Below are 23,548 nucleotides of genomic sequence, written 5' to 3' on the forward strand. Positions count from 1 at the left end.
CACGCGAACCCCTGAAATACACATAGCCCGCTCCCCCAGGCCCGATCGCGTGAGAAACTTCACGCGAACCCCTGAAATACACGTAGCCCGCTCCCCCAGGCCCGATCGCGTGAAAAAGTTCACGCGAACCCCTGAAATACACGTAGCCTTCTCCCCCAGGCCCGATCGCGTGAAAAAGTTCACGCGAACTCCTGATGTACACGTAGCCCACTCCCCCAGACCCGATCGCGTGAAAAAGTTCACGCGAACCCCTGAAATACACGTAGCCCACTCCCCCAGGCCCGATCGCGTGAGAAACTTCACGTGAACCCCTGAAATACACGTAACCCGCTCCCCCAGGCCCGATCGCGTGAAAAAGTTCATGCGAACCCCTGAAAAACACATAGCCCGCTCCCCCAGGCCCGATCGCGTGAGAAACTTCACGCGAACCCCTGAAATACACGTAGCCCGCTCCCCCAGGCCCGATCGCTGTATGTTGCCACTTTTGTAATGCGCAGGGACTCTACCGCCTGCCTTCGTGTGGCGGACGTGTTTCGGCTTGTGCGTGTCTTTGGCTGTGCGTGGCTTTGCCCTATTCGATTCCATGAATACGTGTGGTTCGAGTGTGTGTGGGCGTTCCATCTGCTTCCCTGCAGTACATCCCCAGTTACGCCCTTATTTTCGCACGTTGTTCCCCATTCCGCGCGTTACGCCCCGTGTCCCGCCCACTTTCTGGTGTATGCGCCGAGGTTGTGCGCTTTCACTGTGCACGTCGCGCACGCCTTTCGGGATGTTGCAGTGACTTGTGCGCCATGCACGGGTTTGGCGCACATCCCGGGGTGTACACGCGCAGGGACTTCCATGAATCGCAGGCGTGCGCGTGCGCCTGTTTTTTTCCGATTGCGCCTGCTTGCGCGTAGATTTTCGGCGCACGTTTGTTCCATGAATCGGCCCCTAAATCACAGCGAATGTCCTCAACCTTCTGTGACAAAAGTGAAAATCCTGCCATTCTCATTCTTTTTCGGATTACATTTTCCCCCTTTGTAAAACATTTGGTCTAGTCTTAATATCAAGGTACTTACTGAGTATTGATATTTTTCATTGCTCCAACTCAGAAGCATATTTGTTCTGGTATGATGCTGCTCAGCTCTCCAGCATTGTCAGGATTATTTTGGAGCAACCCATAGCACACCCTCGCCACTCATGTATTAATGCTTCACCTACATCCCCAAATGAGGGTTTTACTATAGGCGGAACACCGAACCACGGAACGCGAATCCAGTCTTACACTGATTGGCTATTCATCCCTCCAGAAAGAACGGACACTGATCCAACGCTTCAGGCCAGAAAACCCTTCACAGGAAGCCTTACTATTGCCCTACACCTTGACAACGAATTTGGTCGAAACACGTGTAGGCTCCCTTTTCAAATGCAGCTAGCATATCATGCTAGGCCAACTGGTTTTATTACTTTAACTACAGTAAACCTTCACACATGAAAACGAATCAAGAGTTGCATACCTATTTCAACAACGTAAGCAAGAAATTGATGGTCACAACCAATCTCCAGCACCTCTACTCAACAAGGTTTGCCAACACACCCTTCCGAATACCTTTTGTGAACCCTGGGGTTTGTTTCCCAGACTAACCATGTTATAGGCTGCAGGACATATTGGACCAACAAGTCACTCAATAGATAGCGCAGGGGTCCATTTTCCTCCAAACTCCACCCAACCATATTTACTTTAGTAATTAGACCACGTGGAAAATTATTAACATCGACATAACTTTGTAGAGAAACATTCTCCTACAATTTGTGGTTTTCTTTTTTGAAAGATTTTCTAACCTGATATTGTGGAAATATTCCTAGTTGCTCATTACAACTTAAATTGAAGACTCTGGGCCTCATTACACGGTAGGCAGTGGACCAAAGTGCTAATAGCACCTTGGTCCATGCCGGTAAAATACCGGCACCGCCTTGGTGGAAAGGGGAATTACCGCCCTATTCCAAGGTTGGTGGGCGGTAATTCCCCCTTCCCCCATTGCCCTTCCCCATTCCCATTTTTGCCCCATAGGGCATAATGGGAATGGGGAAGGTGCTAATTACGGTACCGCAAATTTGCGGTGCCGTAATTAGCACCAAGGTCCCTTAGCGGGTTGGTTTTTAACACCTGCAAAAAGCAGGCGTTAAATTCTCCAACCCGCTAAGGGACCTCGTAGTAAGACGGTAAGGGTTCATGGTCACCGGTACCATTACCGGTGACCGTTAACCCTTACCGCCTACCATGTAATGAGGCCCTCTGTCTTGTTTTGAACCTCCAAAAATATATCCTCAGCCATTTTACTTCTTGCTTCTTCCCCCAACTGAGACACTGTTATTCACTGGTGTTTCCAATAACCACTATCCGTATATCTATAAAGACCACCTGCGGAGGTCAATGTGTGTCTACAGGTGGATTGACTCCCAACATTTCATTGCCCTGAGTATACCCTCATGTTGGTTTCCAACAATATTACACTACATGGTGCTAAATGCACTCTGTGGTAAATGCTAGTTCTGCAAACATAAAGCACTATATAAAAGAAGATGCAACAAAAAAAATGCAAAAATAAACGATATCATTCCAAGTGCTACAAATGCTTTCTCCAATACCCTAAGCATCCTCCCGTCAATATCCAGACAGCGCAACATTGTCAATGCACACTATTGTTCATGGACTTCTGTCAAAAAACCTGCAGAGTCTGGCATTCACAGAGAATATTCATTCTGTCTTAATACATTTCTCCTGACAGCCTGCCATCACTACATGCACATTTCCTGGAGTGTGAGTATTGTAGGGCTTTGAGCTGCACACAACCAAAATTGCCAAATAAAACCAAATTTTCATACTGATGTTATGGACAACAAACACATAGGGCCTCATTACGAACCAGGCGGTAGCCGTGCTCTTATTAAGGGCACGGCTGCCACCGGTAATGATTTTTTACCAGTGCCCAGAAAAGGGCAATAACCGGGTCATGCTGACCTTGCCAGACCCGGTAATTGCCCTTTTCTGGGTGCCGGTAAAAATGTATCCCCATTCCCATTTGAGCGCCATAGACCTCAAAGGGAATGGAGAGGATGCTAACAACTGGCCAATTAATGACAGGCCCGTTGTTAGCATCCTGGTCCGCTAGCTGGTCCCACTAGGATGCCTGGTTTTACCAGACATCCTCAGCGGGATCTGCTAGCGGACCTCATAATAGGGCGGCCTGGAATGTATGGTGCCGGTCCCTTATCGCCACCGTACATTCCGTAGCCGCCTGGGACGTAATTAGGCCCATGGACATGTTTGCACATAATTAAAAAAAAAATGTTATATAAATATTAAAAAAGAGAAGACAGCCTGCTCCTGCAACTAGACAGTGCACATTTCACCTCCAGCACAAGGCAGTCATATTCCTTTGGAATGCAATTGTTATACAACGTATTCTTAAAGTGACAGGGTATAATTATTGCATAATGCAAATCAAAGTCATTATTCATGCCTCTCAAAATCACAATACATTATAATTGCAGTGAAACAGAAGAACTCATTCAAATCTGATGTAGAGGTGTACAGAAGGAGAAGGAGCAAGAGTCACGAAACTGAAGGAGAGTGCCCGGAGTCTGCCGAGAGCAGGAGACAGGGGGTGGAGGTGCGGCGCAGGAACCGGAATTAAGACATGACCTTGGGTTGGGTAATTAAAAGACACAGCTGGTTGGATAAAGAACCCAGAGGGATGCAAGTAGAAAGACGTAGAAGGCTGGGAGAAATGGGCTGGGAGTAGAAATAAACAGAGAGCAGTAAGGAGTCATCAACACAATAGAGGTTGACATAAGGAGACAAGGAGATAGAGGAAAGAAATAAGGAGTTGGTGGAAGAGTCTCTGAAAGAGATGGAATAATAGAGAACCATCTACAAGAAGAAGGACAAGGTGGTAGAGAACAGTAGGGGGGAGTAGACCATCATGGGCCTGAAGACATGAATGGGTACTATTAGCAGGGTGGAGGAACAAGCTTGTGGTGAGGATTCCAGGATGGGCAGAGGAGAAGCTCAGAACCAAGAGAGACAAGGGATGGGTATTTACCATTGACATGCATGGCAATTCCGAATAAACGGGAACTTCCAGGGAAGGGCCATTTTGAGGTGAGATGCTGCGGGAGATAGACTGGAGTAGGTGGCTGAAGATCCAGCATATCCTGATAGGGAGAGTGGTGGTTAGAGGTTTAGGCAGTGTCCTGCCAAGGCCTTAAGGTGACCTCCAATCTCTCTGTGGCTCTGGCCTTGGATAAAGGCCAACAGCATGACCTATAAAGCCAACCAGCAGGCTCCAGTATGCCCTTTTGCACTACAAAATGCAAACTGAGTAAATGCAGCCAAGCATGCTTGCGATCCAGGCAGCGTTTACTTTTAATTGTGAGCACGGCTTGGCATGCTCGCATGGTGAGCATTTTACAATTACAGTTAAGCCCAGCCCAACATTCTGGCGTGTTGGGCAGGGTTTAGTTTCAATTTGACATGCTGCGTGCCATGCAAGTTGTGTTCCACCCCTCCTATCCGATATACAAATGATTGAAAATGAGCGATAACTTTAATGGAAGGTGTAAAAGCCTTATGCAAGGCTGTTAAGCTTTCAATTAACGTTACGCCCCACTGAACATGAGCCCCATAGAGAAGTTCAGAAAAGAATGGTGCAGGAGACCCTTAAACCCAATACTGTCAGCGTATAGGTTATGGCATCAACCTGCTGGGATAGGCCCAGCCCCAGAATTACAGAGAACTGGGAGAACATTTTATGTGGCTGCTCTTTAAATTCCCTGAGAGCCCCTTCCTGTTTGAGTTGATCTGAATCACTACTCACATCCTAGAGAATCACTATCCTGACAACTTTAGTCAAAAGAGTACCCATGTATTATTTTAGTCACAGCAGAGGAAGAGCACCAAGCCAATCAGTTGGTTGGAAATGCGGGTGAGAACTCCCAGTTTGCAGGCCGCATTTCCAGCTATGCTAGGCCCTTCCCACGGTGCTGCCATTTTTCTGTGGCCCTTCTCTAGCCTCCCTACCCATCCCAGGCCCTCCTCTTGCTCTCTAAGGCCCTGTCCAAACACCCCCACCCCGCTTACCTGCCTGGCTTCCGGCACCGCCCTTCTACCTGTTAGGCTGCCACCATAGAAATAGAAAAGGGTGTTGGTCCTTTTTTTATTTTCTGTGGTGGCAGCCACCTTGTCTTTGTTATTGTTTCCATCTCCTGTAAAAAAAGAAAAAGTCAAATTAATTACTATTCGCACTGCTGACGAAACCCAGGGGTGCGACTAGCTATCATCCCATTGTCGTTGGGGAGGCATACAGGGCCGATAGTGGTGGCCCTGTGACCCTCCAAAGCATGGGTGATTGCTACAATAAATCTTTTTTTAATCATATCCTTGTGTCGGGCCATTTCTGGGTCGATCAATGTCAACCACACGATAAGGGTCAATATGTGTTTGGCAGTAATGGTAATTCCAGTGGTTTGTCCAGAAAAACTCAGGAATAACCCCTCCCCCCCCCCGATTCAGGATTTGGATGTAAATGCCTCCTCTAGGTTTTGCCAACATCTGTTTTTACCTCCACCTTCAGGCAGTTTAAATTCAAATTGACCCCAAAAACATTTCTGTTTTTTTTTTTACTTTACAGAAAGGAAAAACAGGTGCTTCTCTTCGAAACAATAGAGAAAGGTTTTTAGAATGGGTCATGGTAAGAGGATGAAAAGGTAGGCATCTTACATGGGCAAAAGGGTTCTGTTGTAATGCACATTTTAAGGTTAAAAGTAGAGAAACCAAGTCAGTATGCATCAAACTGAATTTTTTGCATTTCTTAAAAAAGGTTTTAGGGCAAAAGTGCCACTGAACCACTTTACAGTAGAAGACTTGTAAGGTATACTAGCGCTCCACTTATGCACCCTACGTGTAATATTTCTAAGGAGCTGGAGGGGGAGGGTAGAGCTTGTGATTTGTTCTGAACATGCATCCACCAAACTCTCTCGACTCAATCCAGTGTGAAAATATGATCTAATGTACAGGTTTCAAGCAAGCAGTGTCTAATCCAAAGAGGGATTCATGGGCCTGCAGCTGAAACTGGACTGCTTTCTAGAGAATGCATGACAGGGGGGTCCAGTCATTTGATCGAATACAAAGGATCGAATGACAAAAAGTTCGAGTCAAAAGGATCGAAAAACATTTTTTTCGAATGCATTTTTTTATGTTTCATTTTTTTAACTATATTAAATTAAATAAAAAATGTTTTTTTAAAGAAAACGGGGGATGGTGGAGTCCCCCCATAAACATTTTTTTTTAAAAATGCATTTGATCCTTTGTATTTCGACCAATTAACCTATAACCCATGACAAGTGCTGCTTAGAGAAATAAATACACATAAGGGTGCAACACAAACAGGGAGGTTGGCATTCTGGTAGACATCATGAAGTGGAAGCATTGGGGATTCAATTGAAGTGCAAATCTACAATAACAAGCATTGTCAAAGCCAATATATAAGGCTTTAAACATGTAGAGGGTAAGCCTTTTTTTGTCGTGTGAAGGATTACAGAAAAACCATACCCTCTACATTTACAACGCCTGATCTATTGACATTGCCTTTGATCTTTCAATTTTCTGTAAAAGGTGATGAAGGGCAAACAGCAAGTAAGCAGTGCACCCAATGGGAGGGATTGTTGGAACCATTTGTTGTCAGGGAAAACAATGTTTCCTCAGACTTGTTGTCCAGAGGTGAACATGCCTTAGCATTAAGGTGCATTCCCCTGCATGAGATGTGTACCATGGAGAGAGAGATACGACAATTTCCATAATTAGAGCTGTGTTTTGGTCGAGGTAGGCCTACCCTTAGTTATCCAGTTAGTGCTTCTCCAGGAATAGGTTTGATTTGGTTCCATCCTGTGTAAACCAGGAAATTACAGGTGTTTGCCATCACGTCTTTGAGCATGTCGCTGAGATGCACCCAACACTTAAGAATACAGGGCCTCATCACGAGTTGGGCAGTATCCTCATCTCTGAGATGGGGTAAACACGCCATACGCATGATTCGGCAGACCCGTAAATGCAGCAGTAACCCAGCCACCGCCACATTTCAGGGCTACCACCCAACTCCTGTTGAGGCCCACAGTCTCTTAAATGAATTGTTTTTTATATTGTTCATCAAAGGCAGCCCTATGTATTTCCGAACCTCTGGTCTTACATCATTCTAATTACCTAGTACTTTTCATGTATGGCCATGGCATATATCCTATACTTACCTGCTCCTTGTTTTGAAAATGATGTATTATAAAAAAAACTGCATAAATCAATTCTCATAATAAATTATATGTTTTCATTTTTTAGAATGAAATTTTCCATCTACATAATTTACAGGACATTTTCAGAAGCGATGATCTCATATCACCAAGAACTGTGTCTGTGAAAAAGGAAGATATCCTTCTAACAAATCATATTTCACCCTTATTTGATATGATTACCTATTCTAAGGTAGGACAAATTAATCTTCTGCTGTTCTAAGGTATACAAATTCCCAAACTCCCCCTCTGAGTACTTCCCACTTTTAGTACTATAAAACAAAACTCCATGAGGGAACATGCTTGAGAATTGTGTTGCTTGACTCGATCAAGAAAAGGGCATGGCGGGGCTCCCAAACCTCAATGTCTATTGCTGGGGGCAGTGACTTTGAAGAATGTGGGTGCTGCTTGATTTGAGACTAGTTCTACAAGGAATTGGTGCATTACCAACAGCAGTGGTAGAACCCCATAATTCCTGGGATTATGCATTCAAATATAGAACCACTAAAAATGGTAGAGAGAATAAATCTGAGGTGATCCATTTTGTTTCTTGACCACGCTACAGGAGGTGAAGAAGTTATTGTACACAGTGATGTTGGTAAGTTTGACACCACCCTGGGACACCCCAAATTTACCAGATATTTTGCACTAGATTAATAAGTGTGGAATAAACCAGGTCAGAATTGGCATGGCATGTTATATGTAAAGAGTGAGGAGTTAGACCAAGAAGAAATTAAAAGAGAACTGCTCGACCTTCAGTCTAACTTTTGCAGCGGATAAAGATACAAAGTTCAAATAAAGCCTTGCTGTAGGGGGGGAGTGGAGCGGAGAGAAATTGTGGAGGAAGTTATGTGTGTACCAGCTGATTCGAGTCGATATCCAGTGATGTAATCGCTGAAGATAACATCGAGGGTGAGGCACTAGTCAACACTTTTCCCAAATATTCTAGGACTGGATTTCGTTTATATAATGGCATCAGTGCCAAAATATATTGGTGAGGGTGTTTAAAGCCTTTACAAATAAAAAAACAAATCACCCTCGATGTTATTTCCAGCAATTATATAACATGCACACATATGGGTCATCTGTCAAATATGTACAAAGACATGTCAGGGAAGGTGGGAGGGGAGGAGCTGATATAGTACAGTTTTTTCAGTGGTCTAGGTATTGCCTTTCATCATCATTCTTGCATGAAACTGAAAGCAGTATGTATTGAGAGACTCAAACGTGTTGTAGACACACTATTATACACAGTACATTTTATGTAATAGCCTGGTACAAATAAAACATGTCTTAGATGTACGACAACAGGAAAACTTCACCCTTATTGTAGTGTGAAGAAAAGTCTGTGCTGCAGAGAAAGTGACTTGCCCAGGAGGCGAATAGAGAGAAAGTTGAGGTAATGGGTTATCTGTATAGCCTCTAGAATTGTAAGGCTAGTAGTTGTAGGAAATGGAGACTAAATACACTACCACATGTTGGCCAATACTGGAAAGAAATGGAGATGGTAGCTATTATAGAAGAAAATGAAATCGAACGAAAGGTATGTTGATAAAAATATGATAAAGGTTGATTTTGTTTTGATCAATAAATGATGTTGGGCGAATGGAGGGAGGAGACCGGCGATTGATGACTGGGGAACTCGTCCTTTTGAAAGAGGGGTTTTGCATTTTAAGTCCCATGTGTATTTAATGATGATTTGAGTTTTTAGAAATACATTAAACAAAAGATGATGCTTGTTTCTTAAGAAACATTTTTTCCTTGAAATGCCAAAGATTGTACATCCAGACTGTTTTGTTTTGCAGGGGGCTTCTTTTGTTCGCATGATGTCCAGCTTTTTGACTGAGAAGTTGTTTACCAAAGGGCTAAGCGTGAGTTTAGAATGTATTTCCTGGACTTTTTCAGCAGGTTTTCTTTTCAATTTGATCAGAACAATGCGCATGTTTTTATTTTTGGATTCCACACGACTGGTGTTCCCTTTGTAAAAATACTAAACTTGGCTTTTCTTTCCACAGTCTTATTTGAAGACATTCGCTTTCTCAAACGCTGACCAGGATGACTTGTGGAGCCAGTTTCAAATGGTACGATGTTGATGTCTTCTCCGCCCTAGCCATAAGCCTTTTCAATTTTCACAAGCATTTACAAAATTACTTTTGGGGATTTCTGGCAGTGACAGTGTTCCTTTGAGTGATATATATATGTGCTCTGTTAGACATGGATGCTGGATGACCTACAGCCCAGAATATTCTGGTAAAATGTGCAGATGATGTGGCAGAAGTCTGGTGCAGAAATGGAATATCCTGTAAGAAATGTACTGTGAATGCAGAAATTCCATAAATCAACCAAAACAGATTATTCAATGTAACTGGGTCTTGAATAGTCCGGTTTCTGCCATTCCAGCCTCTTTGTGCTAGGTCCTGTAAAACAGCTGGGGCGGGGTGGCGGGTTAGCAGAAAGAGAGGGTTAGTCAAGATGCAAAACTAGTTGTGCAGATGCAGATCATGCAGATTGTAAGCATAGCTTCCTGCCTGTTGCTAATACTCAAACTGAGTTATGATGGGGCAGGCAGGTTGTGTATTGCCATATGGTAGCCACATGTAAGCTGAAAGTGTGTCTTAAAGTTCCTTTGCACACATGAGGATAATTTGCAAACTATATCATTTCCAGTAGAAATGCATTGTGGTTCTAAAGCCAAGTTTCACTCACTATGTTCTCTTGTTTCGGAGTTCCATTTGTTGGGCCACCTTTGTAGTCCTACCATACATTGCTTCTATAGCATGGATCACACAAGAACAACCTCACGCTTTGTTATACGCAAACAATACATGATAAATGTGAAATTTTGCTCTGTAGATTGAGCATGTTCCAGTGCAATGCTTAATGTATTCATAAAAGAAAATAGCCACAAAACTACTGATAAGGAAATCCCACAGGCAGGGGGAATCCCTACAGCAATGAATAGTCGGGACACAGCTGAGAGGCAAACCAAGTTATTATAAGAGAAAGATAAACAGCAATATCCAGTAATACAGACTGACAAATGACGGATGCAATCAGTTGTCAGCTGGAGAGCTCTGCCGCTGTTAGTTCAGAGTGTTCTTATAATGCATGGCAAGTTTCCACAACGTTTGTAGACATTTGGTAATACTAGGAAGCAGACATTTGTGAAGAAGCCTTGTGGTTATATGCACAGTACATTGTGTAGCAAGATCATTTCACAACTGAGGCGTGCACAATTGAATACTTCTTATAAGGTGGTATTTGTATACAGCTATGGAAAGGTACTGTGAGCTGGTGCCTCATGGGTCCTGAGGGCAGCATTAGGTCATGGCATGCCGAGCCAAGGCATGGTGTGGGCATGACAGGCGAGCCGGGTGTAGCAAGAGGCCTCAGGCTAATGCCATGGTGAAGGATCTGGGGACTAGCAGGGGAGGGTGATTGCTATGAGGTATAGTATCTGGACAATCCTGCCACATCAACCCCCCATTTGGTCGTCCCCGGGACAGGGTAAAGACCACAGGCGCAGGTTGTCCTTTTGGGAGGGATGGTACTGGAGAAGGAGGTGTAGCAATGCAAACTTGACAGTGCATACTGTAATAGGGGACAACTAAGGCCAGTCAAATTCAAGAAATAAAACAAGCGTGAACAGAATTCTTCTGCTAGCATGTGTTGGGGTGTTTGCCCAGACAAAACATCTAAGGCATCCATTAGATCAGCATATGTCCTTGAAAAATTTAAGGAACGTATTGGTATCTGGGGACATGAATACTGAAGTGCGGGGCAGTAGTCACAGAAAAACAGTCAGCAGGGGTAACATGTCTGATTTGTGTTGGGATACCAAAAGCTGTGCTGGTGGTATAGAATCCAGGCACGCCCCAACTTGGTCAGTGTATATCATGGCAGTGTACCTAGAGTTGCTGGCGTGGAAAGATGTGAGGAGGGAGAGAAAGGACTATGTCTAATCATTTAAAATCTACGGCACTGTACAAGAAACATTCATATCACGTACACTTACTACAACAAGAAAACTGGCCCACCAGTCAGGGCAGTATCTTGTCCACGGGATGCTTGCTTGGGTAGCCTGTGAACGTGAAAAGTAAGCAGTAATCATGTGTAAGACATTGTAGGCACGATAGGCATGTGATCAGAGAAACGTCAGTCATGCAGTGGCAATAATAGTCCTAACTTGTGTTGTCCAGCCCTAGGCAGAATAGGGCCTTATGCCCAAATGTTCCAAGCAATTTCGGTGATCCCTGAACCTGGGAAGCTGGAGATAGCAGATGGCAAAGTTCAGGAAGCCAGCAGTGTAGATGCTGGGTCAGGCGTGGAGCAGAAAGGTAGATGGTTGGCGTGCTGAAAATATTTGAGGACTGGCAGCTCTGCAGTAAATATGGCAGAGGATGCAAAGAGCAGGTATACAGACCAGCTACGAAGCGAACACCCTGGCACACCACATGGATCAGGTGGAGCTGGTCTGTGATGCAGGAGATGGAACAAAGGCAATTGCTGAGGCGGTAGGCTCACTCAGCCAGCCCCCCCAGACCTCTTGTACTGATGGGCCCCAATGCCTATACTCCAAGTGTGCAGATTTATTATGTCTGTATGAAGAAGAAACACATTTTGAGAGCATTGGGCCACCCGCAGGAGGAAGAAGGCAGGTGTAGCAGGACATCAGTGCACTTCACCTGCCGGTGGCAGTGGTGCTGGAGGCAGAACTCTGAAAGTTGCACCTCTCAACTGGTATCGAAGTGTTGTCATCTAGAAGTACAGGATGGGGTGCTGCACAGAGCCTGTTCTCTGTCATCCTGGTGGGCAGCTGCAGCGGGGTGCCTTTGTCCTGGGCCCTGGAGGTGGCAGCTGGGCTGGTGTTTCCATCGTCACTTGTGGCAATGTGGCATTGTCCTTGTCTTTTGGCTATGGCTCTTCGTCAGCCAGTGGTGCTCTCTTTACACAGAGGCGGGCGTGGACCGAGGTATCAAGGTATCCTCAACAGCCTGCAGTGTGGTTTGCCAGCAGGACCTGGCAGCAAGACTTTTTGCAGATTAACTTTATGGACCAACCAGTCTCCTGGCAGGACGTTGTTGCACAATGCTTTCAGGTGGATGAGGAAGTTCTTCTTGTATTTGCTGGAGGTGAGAACTGACAACGAGCATTAGTTTTTTGCAATTTGATACAAGATCATCATTCAGTTGAAGATTACAAAGTTATGGAGCTAGTGGAGCTGTCACTGGCACTGCCTAGTAGACTCATGTGTTGACAGGCCAGACATTCTACTACCAGTATTTCTAATATCCCTCAAAATTAGGGAGAGCATCTGGCCAGCTTAGGCCTGTTACATGGCACACCTTGGCAAGGCAGTTTTTCAAGTACCATTTTCGAGCAGTGGAACCTTTGAAGAATACGTAAGGTCTTGCATATGTTTTGGACAGTCTGTCCTGTGAAAATGAATGCCCCTGGCAGAGTTTACAGATACTGGGAGGCCACAGAGTGGGATGAACTCCTTAAGTAGTCTTTTAGCTAAAGTGATCTAATCAGCATATTTACAGAGGTAGGCCTCAGTCAATTCAGTGAATTTGTCTATGACAACCAGGACATATTCAAAGGAGGCACATATTTAGGTTCTATGTTCTTTCATCGTCAGGCAGTATTACTAGTTGCCTTTTAAACGTGTATAGAATTTCAAAAATGTCATAGATTTTTTTCCCCACCCCCTATTTTTAACTATTTTCGACCCCACCAACCAATTATCTACCCCTTTCCACCCCCCAAAAGAAATTGGATGACATTTTTCGTCATTTTGTTCACTTTTAAAAGGCAGTCATAATTCTGCCAGAAGATGAAACGGTATATGAATTTTTCATTTGAGATCAAGTCAATTTGTAAATTCATGAAGCATTTGTGGGCTGGGTCATGTGCCCGGGGAGTTGTTTTGACAGGCTTTCCCAGGTTGTATGTACGACAAGTGGTGCATTTGGCACAGTACTTCATTGCAATGGAGGGGAACTTGGGAGCAAACCAGTATCTTTTGGAACTTTTCCCGTTACTTGAATGCAACACAGAGTAAGCAACACATGCCTAGTATGAAAGCAATGAATGGGGGGGCCACTAACCGGACCATGCTATCTCGCCCTAGGTGATCAGAGCAACACACACAACTTTTAGTTTCCCAGCTCTGTTTCTCATTCTGGGGGGCCGCCTCTTGGAGGGCCACCAGTCCGGAAAGAGATGCTAGGGTGTCCTCAAATGAGAGGAGAAACAGCAGCACATAATCAGGAGCCTGAAGGCCATGGAGGGCCGCATTTTTGGCATGGTTGTCTGCCAATGCATTTCCCTGCAGAATGCTCTCTGAACACTGAGTATGGGCCTTACATTTCATGATGGCCAGCTTGGTGGGTAGCAAAATAGCATTAAGCAGTGCTTCAACATAGGGTGCATTAAGGATGGGTGCACCTTGGGCAGCGAGGTAACTGCTCTGTTTGCAGAGTGTTCCATAATCATGTGAGATGCCAACGGCATAGCAGGAATCTGTGTATATAGTGGCTGTGCGTTGTGTGTCGATGGTAAAGGCCCTGGTGAGGGCAATGAGTTCAGCACCCTGTGCTCATCTTACTAATGGGAGCTGGAATGTTTATATGGGCTCAAGGTGGTACAGACTGCAAATCCTGCTTGTCAATTCCCAGTGGAATCTCTAAGACATGAGTCATCGTCAAAGTTCTAGTTCAGCATTGGGGAGGGGGGCATCTGAGGTCGGGTCGTGGAGAAGAAACTATGTCAACCGCAGCAAGTCAATCATGCAGGTGACTATCATGAGGAGTGGCGAAAATGGAGGCAGGATTAAGAGGGGCACATCTGATGAGGGTAATATTGGTGGTGGAGAGGAGTAATATTTCATACTTGGTGAGACGGGCCGCTGATAGGTGTTGTGTTTTACCTCTGAGGAGTAGGACCAATACAAAGTTTGGCACTGCCACATTTATGTGGTGTGCCAGTGCAATGGTGTCAACAATGGAGAGCAGTAGTGTGGCAGCAGTCACCACCTTTAGACATTTGCCGAAGGCAGAGGCTACCAGGTCTGAGAGCGGCCGTAGGCAACTGGGCATTGTAGATGCCCATGCTTCTGTATGAGTAAACCTAAGGGACACCCCTCTTTCTCATCACAGAACATGGTAAGGATTTGGAATAATCCGGGAGGTACAGGCCAGGGGTGCTGGAGAGGCCCGTTTTAATTTTGGCAAAAGCAGTGGTGGACTCGGGAGATCAGGTTAGTTTATCAGGCAATGCATCTAAAAGCATCTTTTGCCTGGGAGCAACAGTGGAGGCATGATCAAGAATTCAATGGTTGCAAATATTGTTCATTCCCAAAAAGGAGCAGAGCAGTCTCTTGGTGTCAGGGATAGGGCTTGAAGGATGCATACAACATAGGAGGTATTGTCTCTCTTAGTGGATTCTGACAGAAAAGAATTCTGATGCCATATCAATGCACGTAAAGAATGTGGCATTGGGAGAGAGGCATCAGAGTACAGTGATGGGATATGGCACCAGTGGTCGAAGTGTATGAAAGGAAGTAGTGGAACTATGTTCCCAGCTGGCCTGCACCCATTCCACACAAACCCCATCACCACGCACACTCCCACACACAATACAAACCCCCAGACACATATACCTGCTGTTTAAAGCAACATTCAATCTAGTGCACTGAAAGTGCAAGTTTCAACGTTTTCCTACACTTTTATTTGAAAATGAAGCCATTCTGGAATGGTTTTGTTTTAAAATAAAAGTATAGGAACAGTAAAACCTAATTTGAACACGCTCCCTACTGCACCTGCTCACTTCGATCACTGTCTGGCACAACTGGATGAGAAGGGATGACAACCTTCTTAAGAGCTCTTAAGTCATGTGTGAAATGGTACTTGTCTGTCCCTTCTTTGGTCAGAGGGAGTATGGGGGTATTTTCACAGGTTTGTGGCATAGTATAAAATACCTTGGTCAAGGAGTGATTGAATTACAGGCTTGATACGTCTTATGCGTGGGGTGAGATCCTATTCTGAGGTACTTGCGGCAGAGGAACCTTAGGAATCAAGGTGGTGTGCAATGGAGATACCCACAATGAGGCAGGCGGTGAGTCCAGGAGGTGTTTCAATTGTGAGGAAGACAGTAGACTCTGGAGGGGTAAATGGGAGCAAAAACTGTTGTAGGAGGAATAAACATCGATGCAAGGAAGAGTTGTTTTGCAAACACACAGCGCACACAAACGATGTAAAGATCAATTGATTTATAATTTAATTGGAAGGTGATGCAGCCTGACACGTGTCTCGAGCAACTAGCTCTTCTACTGAGGCTGCGTATTGAATGTACAATCGAGTAGAAAAGTACAAATGATATATACATGAAACATATAACAGACCCAAACACAGAACAAAGCAGTTGAGTGGTCAAACCCGACCATAACAATTAATAATTCAATTCATAAGTGGTCAACGGAATAATGCAAATAAGTACATTTTGACAATTGAAGCAAGTTTTAGGAACAAAAGTTATATGACCCATATGGTGTAGGTTTATCCAATTCGGACATTGCCAGAGGTTGGGGGTGAAATAATGGGAGAAACAAAAATAAAAACTTAATTAGCATTTGGGGCAATGTTGGCCATGAAGTTAGTCAAGATGAGTGTCATTAGATGGTACCTGGAAACTGGAATTTCCTTATTGGTCACTAAAGGGAAGACATTATAATTGGAAAACATCAATTAGGCAAGGACTGCTTAAGTTTGGGTAAAGTTTGAAGGAACGACATTAGGAAAGCACCAATTAGGCCAGAAGCACCTTGAATGTAGGTGAAGTGTAAACAGCAAAAAATTTAGCACACTTACCCATTAATTGATATGAAATTGAATTAATTATAACGTGGGCTCCACTGCAAAAAGATGGGGTGCATTAGTGATTTAACCAAATATGTAGGTCAACTCAATGAAAACAATTGGTAATGTAATTTTGTTTATAAGTTATGCATGTTCATAAGCAACATACCTTTGATATGCAGTTGCAAGGCAGACATTAGATTAGTCGTGTGGACGAGCCCACTAATGGTAAAAATTGATTGTGAGTGGCGAACGGCGGTCAGCCAGACCAGGCAGAAAGGAAAGAAAACACAGGCACGCCAATTAGCACAATTAAGGACCGTCTAGATGGTCAATTAGTGCAGGTGGACCCTCAGAACACTCTAGGGGTCTATGCGAAGTTGTTGATCTTACCAGTGTCTCCGCTGCATGTGGAGAACAGGAGCTGGCTGTGCGTGGCTCCTGCTGAACAACATAACAACGCGAGGGCGTTGACGCGTGGTCATGTGCGGCCGTGCAGAGTACCTAGGCTGCCATCTTATGTGTATATATGTACAACAGAAGTGAATGGGGCCACAGAGTTAAAGTAGCGGTTAGAAAGTACTCAAGGCCAGGCACCAATGTGAAGGATGGTGAAAATAAAGGACCGAAAAAAGGCAGATGCAAAAACCAATTTGTGGTTTTAATTTGTTGTTATTAATGATTTTAAATTTGTATTAATGTGAATGTACGAGAGGTTGCTTGAAGCGGGCATCACCTCGTATGAAAAAACAGGTGCCAGAATTTTAATGGCATAAAAATAGTGACATACCAACATGAAAATAAAACGAGTGTATATGCCCAAGATGGTCAATATATACAAAATAGCCAGAAGATTAAGTTCGACTCAGGGGAAGAGCATTAGCTTGTGCTAGGGTAGTGATATATACCACCGGGTGCCAATTGTATATGCCTTATCAAATTCCAATCTGCAAGGTAAATAAATGAGAATGTAGTCAAGTTGAACTAAGCGGATGGCCAACATTGGGTTAAGATTCAGACAACTAATTCAAACAATAAAAGGAACCTATTTTAAGAAAGACATGATATACATGGTCACAAGAATACAGATAGTTCATGGTCCGTATTGAGGCCATGTGCGACAGTTCGATATTGTCAGATGAGGCAGGCTTGCAATTGCCTCAGTTTGAGGACAAGGTATCCCCCACATTGAGGCAGGGTGACTTTTGCCATCCCAGCAAATTTAATCAGTGCTTTATCGTCCATCTGGTGGTCTTGTTGCCAATGTACAGACAAGGGATATTTAGAATCAACCTGAGAAATGGATGACACGTGCTCCCTTATCCTGATTTTCAAAGGGCGGATGGTACTACCAATATAGCGCTGTCCACATATACATAAGATACAATATACACAAAATGTAGTGTTGCAATTAATGAAAGCATTGATTTTGTGTGTGCCCAAACGTCCAAATTCAATTGTGGAAGTTTCATATGCAAAAGTACACATCGAACATCCCCCACATTTATGAAACCCATTATTAAGTGGTTGATGTAGCCAGGTGTATTTATCTTTTTGGCTGGACATAAAGGAGGGTGAAAGGATGTTCTTAATGTTGTTAGATTTGGTGTAAATAAAGTTAGGTGAATCATTTAACCATGGACAAATATCTCTGTCTAGTTGGAGAATATGCCAGTGTCTTTTGACTGTGTTGTACAGACAGGAACTATCTGCATTATATCTGGTAATGAATTTAAGTTTTTTGCAATGTGTACTTGGAGGACGTACTTTATGAGTAAGCAGATCCTCTCTCATAATGGATTTAACCTCCTGTTCTGCTTTATCAAGTAGGTTTTTGTCATACCATCTTGTCAGAAATCTGTGACGGAGTAAGGCACATTCCATAGTAAAATCCTCATTTAATGAGCAATTGCGTCTGGCACGGACAAATTCACCTTTAGGTATGTTTTTTGAGACTGATTTCTTGTGACAGCTAGTCGAATGGAGTACAGCATTAACTGAGGTAGACTTGCGGTAAGTCTTAGTTGCAAATTTATTATCAGATATGCTGATGGATAGATCCAAACAAATAATGCTGCTGTAGCTAAAGGTATGTGTAAACTGTATGCCCCATTGGTTGGTGTTAAGATAAGACACAAATTCATTAAGACAATCTATGGAACCTTTCCAAATCAGGATCACATTGTCTATATATCTTTTCCATGTGTAAATATGTGGCAGGAATATAGCGTTGGAGAAGACAAACAGTTGCTCATATTGATGCATGAAAATATTTGCAAGAGCTGGAGCATAGCTAGCTCCCATTGCTATACCTATAAGTTGTCTATAATAGGTATTGTTAAATAGAAACACATTATTAGCGAGTGCACATAATAACAATTCTTTGACCAATTTAATGTGTTCGAAAAATGAGGCCGAATGTTCACGAAAAATGTAATCAACACTATCAACTGCCTGCTGGTGGTTAATTGAAGTGTATAAAGCTTTAACATCAAGCGGCACTAATAACATATTTGGCAGCACTGGAAGCTGGTCTAACATGTGCAAAATATGCATGGTATCTCGAATAAAGGTGGGAATGGTGTTTACTAAAGGTGCAAGACATTCATTGATATTAATTGAGATGGGCTCAAAAATACCACCGCCACCACTCAAGATCGGTCTCCCTTCTGGTATTTTCACAAAGGATTTATGAATCTTGGGTAGAAGTAGGCTGTAGGCATCATTGGGCCATCAACAATTAAAAATGGTTTCTCCACATCAGTTAGAAGACCTCTAATGTGCCATTTGGACACGAGTGTGTTCACTACTGCTCGTAAGTGGAATGTGGGATTGGATGCCAATACCTCATAGCACCCAGGGGAGTTCAGATGTTCGACTCCCATGGCAATGTAGTCATCTTTGTCCATAATCACTACATTGCCCCCCTTATCTGCCTCCTTGATGATTAAGTTGTCATTGAAAGATAGCTTACGCAAAGCCATTTGTTCTCGATTGGATAGATTGTGCTTGCATATATTCTTCCTGTTAGGGGTGTCTTGCATTTTGTGAATGTCAATAATGACTGCTTGGTGAAATGTCTCAACGAGGTTGTCTTTAGGAAACACAGGTACACATTTTGATTTGGTTGATAAGTCTTTTATTTTCAAACTTTGCTGCTGTATATTCAAATCTTGAAGTAGGTCCATGACATTGATGCTAGGGTCATTCTCACATTCGTCAAGGGACATAAGCACGTGTGTGCTAAGCATGGTCTGTAATGTGACATCCGAAAGAGGAGGTGATTGGGGCTTGAATTTGAAGTACTTTACTTGAGTGGAGAAATATTTTTTTAGTTTTATTTTGCGAATAAATTTGTAGATTGATCTGGATCTGAACGTGTTCATTGAAATCGGTTGGGGCGAACGACAATCCCTTTTTCAAGAGAGAGCGTTCATCCGGAGAGAGAGAATAACTGTTCAAATTATGTATCAGATCTATCTTGTCTGATTCCTCAGGGTTTGCTGATAGGATGCCCTGGTTACTCTGCGTTGCATGAGAGGGGCGTTTACACCGGTTGGATTGGCCACCCCTTGTGCCCCCAGGCTTGGGTCTGGGGTTGTGGTATTTGTAACTAAAGGTGTCTTGAACCAGACTTTTTTCATGGCCGCTAGGGCGGCTTGGCAATTGCCTTTTTTGTATCTGCGAATTTGCTCTAAAAAAGGAGTGGGTTGCATAGTTGTTGCACGTTCACCTGATGTGATCTCAGAGTCATCAGAGGGATTCAAATCTATGCTGTTTGAGGCATTGGTGGAGTCTCCGTTATTGTCGGGTCTTTCACCATCACTATCTACTTCAGAGCTGGCAGGGGTAGATACTATGCTACTGTTTCTTGACCGAGACACTTCATCATATTTTGGTTGGTACGTATACACCCTATTGTTGCGATAATCTCTATCGTCACAAGAAAATTTGCGAGATTTACAAAGTTTAACCTCGTCTTGATGTCTGCATAGGCGAGTGTATAAGGTTTTGTAATTTTTATCAATGGTAGCACTGGGAGCGTCAATCAGTCCTATTTCTTCTTTTAATGCATCAATTTCAATAAAAATTCGTTCATGTTAACTACTTGCATGCTCAATGAGGAGTTTGAGCATATTATTCGAGCTAGCTGATAAATTTGCTTCCCATTCTGTGGCAAGATCATTATCAGCGGGACCTTCAAAATCCAGTAAAATTAATATCCGTAGACCACAAGGAATTTTATGTTCTTTTAGCTAGTGAGTGAGGGTTGTTTTTTCCTAGAATTTATGATCTCTCTGATGCAAATGCAAAAAGTAAATGATGCAAGGAAGGGTTGTTTTGCAAACACACTGCGCACACAAACGATGTAAAGATCAATTGATTTATAATTTATTCAGAAGGTGATGCAGCCTGACACGTGTTTCGAGCAACTAGCTCTTCTACTGAGGCTGCATATTGAATGTACAATCGAGTAGAAAAGTACAAATGATATATACATGATACATATAACAGACCCAAACACAGAACAAAGCAGGTGAGTGGTCAAACCCAACCATAACAAATACTAATTCAATTCATAAGTTGTCAACAGAATAATGCAAATAAGTACATTTTGACAATTGAAGCAAGTTTTAGGAACAAAAGCCATATGGTATAGGTTTATCCAATTCGGACATTGCCAGAGGTTGAGAGGGGAAATAATGGGAGAGACAAAAATAAAAACGTAATTAGCATTTGGGGCAATGTTGGCCATGCAGTTAGTCAAGAGTCAAAACTACCCTTCCTTGCATCATTTACTTGGTGGACAACTTGGCAGGTTTCCACTACTGCACTCGCCTGCAGCCCTTTCAAACCACTCAAATTTGCTTGGTCCTTGCGCTAAACCCTGCTGTCCTTTTATACCAACTTTTTGCGGAATAAATATTGAGCCTGTTTAGACTGTGGTACCTCTAGGTAAATACCCTCCATGGAGCAATACATGATACAATTCATTTTGCACAATAAATCAATACCCAACAAGTTAGCAGGTGAACATTGGCTAAGGAGAAAAGCATGTTGGTTAGAAATGGACCAATTGAAATAGATAAGTTGTTTGACACTGGCTGTGGGATTATTGTTCCAGACACTACAACAGCATTTACAATTTGACTAGAGACATTGACATGAGGAAAATCTGCTGCCCTTATTGTAGAGCGGCGGGCAAAGCTACCAACCAAACAGTGTACTTTGTGTCCTTGAATAATACATTGAAGACAAGGACCGGCCTGGTCCAGCGGGAGCAAAGCAGCAGCCAGCACGGAAGGATCACTCTGGCAACGTCATTGTGGTCCATAGGAGATCAGCATATCCTGGTAACCCCCATTTGGAGGCATTGGAGGAGGTGGCAGGGGCGGTCTATTAACATTGGAATTGCCAGGGGGAATGATTAAATCATTTCTGGGAGCAGTGGGACCATATTGCTGGGATCTGGGGGGTGTAATAGGGCATTGCTGGATGAGGAGGCTGGTCTGCTTACAATATCTGCAAAATGGTTGCCCCTGTTGAGGTTGCTGTGTGGGCAAAAACAGATGTGCGCAAGCCTGTGGAGGCAGCTGGGCCTGGGCAAAAGGTGGGGTTGTTGAATCCATTGCTGGAGTGAGAGACCCGGGCATCCGCAGTTGCCTAAGGCAGTTTGTTGAGCATGTTGTAAGGCAATTAGGCAGGAGACACCATCTTACTCTTGTCTTTTGAGTTTGTCATAGAAGTGTTGGGTATCTTGAAGTGCTTTTTCAATGCATTGGGCTTGCCACCCAATTTTGACATTTTCAATGTTCTTGGAGATTTCCGGAAGAAGGCCATTAACAAAATGAAATACAAGGGCAGGTTGAGTCTGTTCACCGTCATAAGCAATGCCAGAAAATTCAGTAAACCAGTATGTCAGTATAGACAGGCAGTCAGCGAGGGATTCTGACAGTTTAGTGTTTACTGGCTGAAATTTGCCCCAGTCTGATTTGACAGGGTATTTCTGTTTGATGAGGGTGGTGACTGTCTCCACACTAGCATTAATGGCAGTGGCAGCAGGGAGAGTGTCAGGCCATTGGAGTCTGTCCATAATCTGTTTGTATTGGGTGTCTTTGAGTACTGCTCGAAGGAGCTGCTTACAATCCCCAAACGTGGGTTCATAACACTCAATGACAGTGGTCAAATGTTCCATAAATGCAGAAGAGTTGTCAGGCAGAGTGGGGAACTGTTGTGCCATATGATACAAGTCAGTGGAGCTCCATGGCATGTGTATTCTAATAGCAGGATTAGTGACATCAGGTTGAGGGTAGGTGCGATGGCAAGAGGGCAGTGTCTCCTTGGGTAGCAGCCGACACATCCATGTTGTGAAGCAAGGGGGGCTCATCCATGGAAGAGTGTGAAAGTTGAATGTCTTGTTTAATAAGGAGATGCATGGCAGCATTGGCAAGGGGGGGACCCCGGATCTGTGGAGGCACAATATTTGCAAATGCAGGCAGGTGACCACTGGGGTTCTAGGCTGTGCCATCTCTGATAAGTGGAGGCTGCATTTGGCATTGAGGAAACCCGCAGAGGCTGTTTGGCAGGTCCCTTGGTAAAGTGAGGCGAATAGTGCATGGGCGGGGCAGCTGCCAGGGAAAGTGACACAGTGAAAGAGGTGGATGGAGATGCATCAGCTGAGGTGGAGGAAGCTGGGTGGTCAAGAGGGAGGGAGCTGCCGGAGCTGATGGCAGATTTTGCACCGACACTGAGTGGGTTAGGGTGGGAGTGGGTGCTGGGTGTGGTAGGTGTGGTGGGACCATTGGCATTGGAGGAGAACAGAGTGGCAGAATTTCATCAAGGACGCCCACTAGTGGGACCGAGAGGGAGTAAACCCATCCGGCCATCCACAACAGGGAGATGTGGCTAATAATCAAAACCATACAAATATTTAGTGCACAACCATAAGAAAAAAACTAGGTATACTAGGCGTGTTTAGCAAGCATGGGGTAGCAACTGGAATCCCCCTTAGGTGAGCCTACTGCCACATTTAAAGAGTTCTGGCATAAATGGCGATATTCAGTGGTGATGTCAAACCACAACAACGTGTGCATAAATGGAGACGTTTAGTGGTAATGGCCTACCACTACAACGTGTGGGGAGGCAGTGGCAACAGTAAACCATGATATTAACCACATAAAACCACTTGAAGAGAGTAAACAATAATATCAGCATTTTTCAACAAGTCTATATAAACACTAGGCCTCACGATAGTCTTGACTGCGTGCCGATGCAGAACCTCTAAGAGAAAACAGCTGGTAATTCAACACACTTGACAACACAAGTGCCTAACCAGGCCCCCTACCAGCCTCTGCCTCATCTGATTG

General features: G+C 43.9%; 1 protein-coding gene across 1 annotated transcript in view; it reads left to right on the forward strand.

Annotated features, from left to right (window-relative positions):
- LVRN (laeverin) overlaps window positions 1-23,548 on the forward strand; it is a 933,533-nt gene that overhangs the window by 463,364 nt on the left and 446,621 nt on the right. The window contains exons 7-9 of the mRNA XM_069625536.1: window positions 7,373-7,516; window positions 9,129-9,194; window positions 9,339-9,404. Of these exons, the coding sequence (XP_069481637.1) occupies window positions 7,373-7,516; window positions 9,129-9,194; window positions 9,339-9,404 (276 nt within the window). The remainder of the gene's footprint in view (window positions 1-7,372; window positions 7,517-9,128; window positions 9,195-9,338; window positions 9,405-23,548) is intronic.

The sequence above is a fragment of the Ambystoma mexicanum genome, chromosome 6p, assembly GCF_040938575.1.
Source record: "Ambystoma mexicanum isolate Mex_15411 chromosome 6p, UKY_AmexF1_1, whole genome shotgun sequence".
In the NCBI taxonomy this organism is placed as follows: Eukaryota; Metazoa; Chordata; class Amphibia; order Caudata; family Ambystomatidae; genus Ambystoma; species Ambystoma mexicanum.